The 8,528-nt window shown below is 41.6% G+C and overlaps 1 protein-coding gene across 2 annotated transcripts; it reads left to right on the top strand.

The window, feature by feature from the left end:
* Positions 1-432: 432 nt before the first annotated feature.
* Positions 433-6,012, top strand: wnt7ba (wingless-type MMTV integration site family, member 7Ba). Of its 2 annotated transcripts, none has more exons than XM_079552515.1 (4): positions 433-649; positions 1,503-1,729; positions 3,894-4,165; positions 4,943-6,012. In XM_079552515.1, the coding sequence occupies exons 1-4, from the start codon at positions 567-569 to the stop codon at positions 5,420-5,422; spliced, it is 1,062 nt and encodes a 353-aa protein (XP_079408641.1). In that variant the 5' UTR covers positions 433-566; the 3' UTR covers positions 5,423-6,012. The 2 variants fall into 2 exon arrangements, with proteins under 2 accessions (XP_079408641.1, XP_079408640.1); XM_079552514.1 differs by having other exon boundaries at positions 433-659.
* The last annotated feature ends 2,516 nt before the right edge of the window (positions 6,013-8,528 follow it).

Genomic DNA, 8,528 nt, shown 5'->3' with positions numbered 1-8,528 from the left:
CCACTAGGAGGCCCACTGTGGCGCACCATTACCCTCAGAAAACAGACATGATGACCTCGATGACCGAATGACATACGAGCGACCACAAAACAGGGAAGCCACTCTGTGCAAGAAAACGATCCTAACACCAAATTGTAAAAATGGATGCGATGCACACCTACGACAGCACATCAGACAGTTCTCTGCAGGGTGGAGGTGACACATGGGATGCGCGGCGCAACTATCCCAAACTTGCCGCACCACTGTCTGCCTGGCTTGAACACCGGAACAGCAGCCTCCTCCCGCCAGCGCGCGCCCACCCCTACGTCTGGTCCACCCCTGGTCTGCGCGTCCAGGTGGCAAAGCGCGCTTTTGGCTTGAAGGGATGCAGCAGCCACTCGTGTTCAGCACATGGGCAACGCAGCCTGGAGCATTGTCAGCGCTCCTCTAGCTCGTCTCAGCATCTTCGACCGGGGAGACTGCGAGGGAAACCCGGACCTCCGCGCGGGCTAAGGATTTCACTTTTGAGAGTTGCCTTTTTATTGCTTTTTTTTCCCAGTCTGTCAAAGAACGATCCAACTTGCTCAATGCGCAATCATGCTCATCATCTCGTCTCGCAGTGCGCTGCTGTCCGTCTACTATCCACAGATCTTCCTCATCCTCACCAGCGGTAGCTACCTGTACGTCTCCCTTTACGGCAATGTATCAAATGGCGAATGTGTCACTTTAAATGATCCATGTCTGATGGCCGAAGAGCTTTACGCACAAGGCACTGGCGTTACTAAAAAAGCACTAAACAAAAGAAAGTTGGGATTTAAAGATGAGAACTCTTTGATATTGCCTATAAATGCATTTGCACAACGTAACAAGGCGTGTAAATTGATGAGTGTTAATCCCCTATATCAGGCGTTATTACGCGTAATTTATTGGCCGGGTATTTCACAATGGAACCATGCTAAAACACGTCCTGCAGATTTTCCCACAACGCTCGCTCTTATTCTACTTCATGCCCACTCGTAAGCTTACTTATTAAGCCTATAAAAAGTGATCGGAGAGAGTGACCCAATCCAATATTAAATTGTCGGAGTGATTTCACTTGTTGGAGAGCTGATGAGATAACCTGCTGTGATGGATTTACGCGTTACGACAGAGCACTTTGTCAAAGGCGCACCTCGTTATGGAACGATTTCATGTTCACAATGTGGTTCTATAGGAATACAATAAAATGGCTTATTGCTGCGCTGATGAGAAAGGCATGTGTCACTGATGCACTCAAAGTCACGAATGGGGCTTGTGCATGTTTATAGTACACACATAGGCTACACACATATGTATTGCTCTTTGCTTTTACTGCTGAGGTTTCATCAGTTCTTTAGCCTGTGAAACTCAAGCGTGCCTGTTTTTTCAAAGACAAACTGTCACTGTCATTATACAGTAAATATCAGTGATTTACAAGTGTTGAGCTCAAAAGCAGATTTGTGGGTAATAAACTGTTCTTTTTTTCTCTCCTCATGTCCCTTTAGGGCGCTGACCTCGGTCGTAGCGTTGGGGGCCAACATCATCTGCAACAAGATTCCAGGACTGGCCCCGCGTCAGAGAGCCCTGTGTCAGAGCCGACCAGACGCAATCATCGTGATCGGGGAGGGGGCACAGCTGGGCATCAACGAGTGCCAATACCAGTTCAGATATAGCCGCTGGAACTGCTCCGCTTTGGGCGAGAGGACTGTGTTCGGACAAGAGCTCAGAGTAGGTCAGTCTGCAGTAGCAAATTAATACTTTGAAGAGGCCACATGTTAAAGTCAAGGAAAGATTTGAAAATACTGCAAAAGTAATTATCTGAATGAATTCAACACACGTTTAAATAATATCAATCATTTGTTTGTTATTGAAAGTATAACAGGCATGTATTGAATGCATTCTGTTAGTATTTAACATTTAAGCCCAGTCTCCATTACTATGCGCGGGTCACAGAAGCTTGCTTTGATATCCACAGAAACATGCACATACAGAACGTTGTGCTTTTGAACACAGCTCGCAGTCTTAATAGCACTACTTGCAAACACCACCTTTTGTGAGGTATGGGGGGTAGAAAATGCCCAAAAAAAACATCTCAAAGTTTTTTGGGATAAAGTTTTAACATTTTAATAATAATAATGATAATAATAATGCGTTGGTTTTGTAAAGAGCTTTTCTGGACATTATTCATTAATTCTAAACTTAGTGGTGGCAAGCCAGGTCTGCCCTGGGGTAGACTGACAGAAGCAAGGCCACAGATTGTGCCATTGGCCCCTCCGACCACCAACAACTCACTCACTCACTCACTCACTCACTCACTCACTCACTCACTCACTTTGTGCATACCATTGTCAAATGTTGTTATATAATAAAAAACATTTATTGAATACAATAAAAAATAATAATAATAATTTACAAAAAACTACAAAAGTACATGAACAATATAATTTTTTATAAATACACAATTTACACTGGAAGTATTTCTTATGTTTCACCAGCAGTTTCTGAAGCCTTTTTGTTGATTTCTTGTCACTGATGACATACCTGATATCGTAACTTCTGCGATATTATCTTTTAGACAATATATTGACAACCACCAGAACACTGTTGCACTTTGAGCTTCCGACAGGTCTCGCCCTTTACGTGAATGTGTAAAGAAAGAGCATGTTTGTGTTCCTTGCATTGTCTTCCTACCATTACATTTCTCAGAAGCTCATGAAGGAACCTCTGCATAAATGACATCGTATTAGGATCTTGTGCTATGATTTTTGCTGTGACACTGGATTCATATTTAATCTCACAGCTCTGGAAACAATCACTTCACCTAGATGTTTTTATTTTAGTCAAAGAGAAATCTCTATTTTCCAGTAGCTCGAAAAGCATTACAACAGTCTTAGCCAAATCCTCACAACTCAAATAAGATGAGGCTGGTGTGTAACATTTACATAAGAAAAGAACACAAAGACTGAGATATTTGATCATTTAATGGCATATGCAAAGTGCAATAGCAATTATTAGCATGAGGTGAGTTCGGGTTGTCAACAAACTGATTTATCATACAAATATTTTTTAAACCAAGTTTGTACATTGGGCAGTATAAAGCATTTAGGATAATTTGATAAAAATAACTTTGAGTCACAAACTGTTGTACATTTTGGGATTTTCAGCATGTTTGTCTGTGTGGTTTAAAAAATTCAGTTCTGTCTTCCCTTAACGTTAACCAAACTGTGTGGCAAACTACCCCATCCTGATTGACCTGCTGGGTCTGTGAACCTATTGGGAGGAGAGAAAGGCCAGAGATCTAAATGTTCACCACTAATTGAAGTCAGCTATAGCAGCTGGATGGCAACAATGAAGCTCTGCGTGCACAGACTGAACAATCAAAACAAATCATAGTGCTAGGAGATGGCTGTTTGGCTATTGCAAATGCCCAATAACTCAAAATGCTGCCTGTACAACATAATGGAAAGGGTCATGAATTGCGCCTGATGAGAGAAGAGTTGAGAGTTTGTTATGAATTATGGACCAAGAGAACCACAGACCCAATAGGTTTTCCATGTCAGTTTGTCAGCCTGGATAAAAGCCAGTGCAATAGAGAGGCCATGAAGTTACACTCAGGCCAATGTGGAAGAATGAGGAGTTGGTATTATCCTGATTAGGGAGAGGGGGGTATGTTTACAGTCCTTATTTTTTTATTTAATTTAAAATACTACACTACATTTGATGGGACAGGAGGGTAGCGTGAAAGAACACTGTATAGAATGTTATAAGGGGGGAGAGGAGATGTTTCTTACGTTTGCTGAAGGGTCTGGGGGGAAAAAAGGTGTAAAAAGTAAAGTTTCTGACAAAAATGAAACAAATATGGCATTATAAGTCTAATGCACTGTTGTTGTGTCCAGGAAGCAGGGAGGCGGCTTTCACCTATGCCATAACTGCGGCTGGAGTGGCCCATGCAGTGACGGCGGCCTGTAGTCAGGGCAATCTGAGCCAGTGTGGCTGTGACCGCGACAAACAGGGCTATCACGACCAGGAGGAAGGCTGGAAGTGGGGAGGCTGCTCCGCTGATGTGAAGTACGGGGTCGAATTCTCCAGGAGGTTTGTGGACGCACGAGAGATCAAGAAAAATGCACGAAGGCTCATGAATCTGCATAACAACGAGGCAGGACGTAAGGTAAAGCAAATTGTTACTATATAATCATTGTAATACTGGGCATAGGTAACAGACACTATGAATATTCTTGCACTAAATTTGGAGAAAGAAACAACTATAAATATAGGCTGATTTATAAAAATACAAAAGCAGCTATATTTCACTTATGCATTATGTTGAATTACATGGTTCAAAGTTAATTGACTACACAATATAGTCTCGTCAGCATTCATGCCACTACTTATTGACAACGTTAAAATCAATTCTAAAAATGTTTGGTTTCGATTTCAGCCGCAAAACAGTGGATTTCCCTAATGTGGTAAATAAACAAATCACAACAATTGGACATAGTAAGAAAAACACACTGATGTTTGACACCACTGTAAATTAGCCAACTGTGAAAAAAAAAGAGTAAAACGTTTACTGTGTAAATGATATTTTTATGTTACTTCAATATAATGAGGTTCAGACCACCAAAGTCATTTGATACAACAGCAGAAATGCATAGGTCAGTTTGTTATGTTGTCAAGGCACTGATTGTGGCTGAGAATTGGAATTACTCACTACTCACTTAAGAAATACAACATTTTGACCCCTGTTCATTCAGTTGTTTTATGATCAAATGCACTTCACATGTGGAAAGTGGCCGGGCACACTATGATAGCCAAGTTGGTAAAACTTTCACACTATTCCGGCCTCAGTGTTGTGGGTTCGAGTCCCGGCTTTGACAGCCCCCCCTCACCCTGTACTGATAGTACGGATACTGTATTGATTGTCTCCTCTTTCTTTCTCTGTCAGATCTTGGAGGAGCGAATGAAGCTGGAATGTAAATGCCACGGCGTGTCTGGCTCCTGTACCACTAAGACTTGCTGGATCACACTGCCCAAGTTCAGAGAGATCGGCTACCTGCTGAAAGGGCGCTACAGTGAAGCGGTGCAGGTGGAGCCGGTCCGGGCCTCTCGCCTCAGACAGCCCTCATTCCTGCGTCTCAAACTGGCGCGAGGCTACCAGAAACCCACAGACACAGACCTGGTGTATCTGGAGCGCTCTCCAAACTACTGTGAAGAGGATAAGGCCACAGGGAGCACAGGAACACGGGGGAGGCTCTGTAATGGGACGTCAACCAGCGCGGACGGGTGCAATGTGATGTGCTGCGGGCGAGGGTTCAACACTCACCAGTATACAAAAGTGTGGCAATGTAACTGCAAGTTCCACTGGTGCTGCTTTGTCAAGTGCAACACGTGCAGCGAAAGATCGGAGGTCTTCACTTGTAAATAAGGACAAAGCGGACATTGAATATGAAGTGAAGGACGTGGAAGTATTTATTCAACATTTTGCACATTTTGGCATTGGTGGGGAATTCCTTAAGGAAAGACTAATATATAATGATGCCCAACTTGATGCTTGAACATTTGAGAGATGAAAGGAAAAGGCAAATCAAGGAAGACATACATCTTTGAAAGATGTAATGACTACTGGTGGGTCTTTTTGAAGCATCAAATGGAAGTGCTAAAAGAGCAACAAGCTTCTGACTGCCAATAACAACAGCATATTGTAGCTCAGGCGGCCACCGCTAACTCACACTGTATGTATGAACACTGAAAATAAAGCTATTTATGTCAAAGAGGCTATAACGTTAAGGGCAAATAACAGATTCAAATGTCCATTTTTGTTTTCAGTAGTCTTGTTGAACAATAGACTTGCCTGCAAGCGGAAATATCGCGGTATTTGTGCTTTTGTACATTCGAGAATCCATCTTGAACCACTCCCGCCTTCACCGTACGGGACCAAACCAAAAGTGGGCCAAATAGATACAAACTGACAAAGCACCAACGAGTAAAAAAACATGAGGTATGCTGCTTTATACTCACAAACACACAAAACACTTTTCACAACTACATATTTAATGGTGTTTTTGATCCAATCAGAAGCAAATGCTGCTCCAAAAGTGCATCCCCGAACGATATCCCAGGTTGATATCGATTTAGCTCTTGGCAGGATAACAATAGGACAACTTTCTTTTGCACCTGAACAGTGACATTTCTCGTTTTATGAGACGTTGCCAAGATTGGGTCTCAGTGGAGAACCCTCATAGACACAAGTCTTCAAAAGGCCCAATACTTGGTTACAACAGGAGCCCCCACACACAAAAATCCTACATACATTAAGCATCAAACTTGACAACTTGCTTTGCAAACGGCTCCTGAATTCTTAGAAAAGTGTTCAAGCCTCATTGGTGCTCCAAAGAGGTGTAATCAGGTTCAGATACATTGGACATTCCAGCCAACGAGGAATTTCACATGGGCCTTTGCTTACACAAGGCTCCAGCGGTTTAGGCATCTGCCCAACCACACAAGGGATGAGGATCAAAGACCCAAAGCTATTTTTGGACAAAACCCTTAATGTATTCAACAATGTTTATTTAGGCTTTATGTAACGTTCAAAACACACTGAAGAGTATATTTTTATATTGTGAAACGTGGCACTTTATGTCATTTATAAATAAATTTGAAAAAAACAGTCATTATTTGCAATTGTTTATTATTGTTAGAATTTTCAGAGAAACATTAAATTATTGTCAGTAAGCCAAAGTCTTCAATTGTACAATTGTAAATGTTTTACCATATTATATGTTACAAGTAGCCAACATAAAGAAATGTATCCAGTGTTTATAAAAATGCAGTTACAATTTAAAAATATCATTTCATTCAGCAAAAAAACAGTTACTGCAGTTCCAGTTTGTGTTTACTAATGTCCTTTTGAAAAAGACATTTTAATTTATTGCTGTCTCAGACGACCACTTGGCTTTCATTATTTCTATGTGGCAAACTCAATGTTTATGATAAAATCATGATCTTAAACAAATAAAATGTCAACATCCTTCTTCGCCTCATGTCCCACTTTACCTGATTCAACTGGCTAAAGCGGTTTGTGATTACCATACACAGCAGGGTGCATCACAGACAATCCACTCAATGCCATTTATATAGGAAACCTGTGAATTTGGCCCCTGCTTGATGTGTCTCTAGTAGGTGATCTGAGCAAAAGCAGGCACCTCATTCAGCAGACACAGGCTCTTTCCTGTGGGCCTGAAAAGCATTGCAGCCATCCAGTGGAGCGCGAGTAACAGCTGTTTTGTTAGCTGTCTGAAATCCTGGGGACCGGAACCACATAAGCTCCCTTCACTGTGCTAGCGGATTGAGGCGAGAGTCCACCCGATTGTTTCAATACATTTTGTCATTAAAAATCGGAGGCAGAAAAAACAGGGTGGGGCTGGGTACGGGACGGCCTGTAAAGCACTGCATTGTTAGGGTGTCATGACCATTCAGCTTGTCCAGCAACGCGAGGAGCACCCAGGGGTGTCATTCTGCAAAGTAATGCTTCTGGTCTGATTCATCCTCCTACTCTCATCAAAATCTTGTTTGTATCTGTCAATGTCCATCGGGCTTAAATCATCCGCCTTAGATACTGAAACCACAAACTAGCAACCAGCGCAAACGAAGAACGAAACCCCTAAACCAAAAGTCTACCACTGGATAGATTCCTGAGCAAGGACGGCACTGGAGTAGCATAAAATAAAAATAAATACTTACCAAATAGTGTGTATTACTCTTTTTCTACAATCTAATGGATATATACGGTAAAAGTGAAAAGAATAGGTGCACAGTGTGAGGCAAGTTAAGGTTGCGCAAGACAATTAAGTAGATTGATGACTATTCATTTGTAATAGAGTAAACATGCTTACCGGGAAAACTTTAATCATGTACATATAATGTGGCCAAAAGCAAGATGGATTACTATGTCGAGAAGCTGAACATACATTTTGGGTTATGCCACTGTTTAATATGAAGTGATATATGCCAAGTCTAAAAGCCGCTGTTTATTTTGCATAGCCTTTAATCATAGGTTAAGCAGCCACATACTCCGTGTGTAATATTTTCTATTTGACTTTGTTAACAGTTAGTCACAAATAACTGAAAGTGCATAAATATTCCCAGTAAATACTTCAGTTTTAAGGATAGGTCTATAGTTACATCATATTAGTTGTGCTCTATGTTGAGGTAAGGCGTTAGTTCAGGCCTTTGAACTGAATCACTTCTACAGCTTTGCCAAAAAAAAAAAAAGCCACAATGTAGTCTCTCCTGACCGAGTCCTCATTCTCAAACTCAATTCAAGGCTTCTTAACCTCTCATTTGCAAATTGAGGGCACCATTGTTCTTTTGTAAAACATCTCAAGAGATACAGCATTATAGAAGTAAGGCGCGTTATCCATGTCAGTGAACTGTAGGGTTTGTTTTTACTTTGAGAGGTTTGTTGGTTAAATTGTCATGGCAGGTACATTTTAGTGAATTACTGATCATGGTGCAGCTTTATGGACAAAGCA

The sequence above is a fragment of the Gobius niger genome (assembly GCF_951799975.1).
Source record: "Gobius niger genome assembly, chromosome: 2".
Lineage (NCBI taxonomy): Eukaryota > Metazoa > Chordata > Actinopteri > Gobiiformes > Gobiidae > Gobius > Gobius niger.
The sequence above is the reverse complement of the archived record's forward strand: the minus strand, read 5'-3'. Positions and strand labels throughout refer to the sequence as shown.

Coding starts and splice junctions, on each gene's coding strand:
- wnt7ba (XM_079552515.1), top strand. CDS start 567: ATGCGCAATCATGCTCATCATCTCGTCTCGCAGTGCGCTGCTGTCCGT. Junction 650..1,502: donor CTTCCTCATCCTCACCAGCG/GTAGCTACCTGT, acceptor ATGTCCCTTTAG/GGCGCTGACCTCGGTCGTAG. Junction 4,166..4,942: donor ACAACGAGGCAGGACGTAAG/GTAAAGCAAATT, acceptor TTTCTCTGTCAG/ATCTTGGAGGAGCGAATGAA.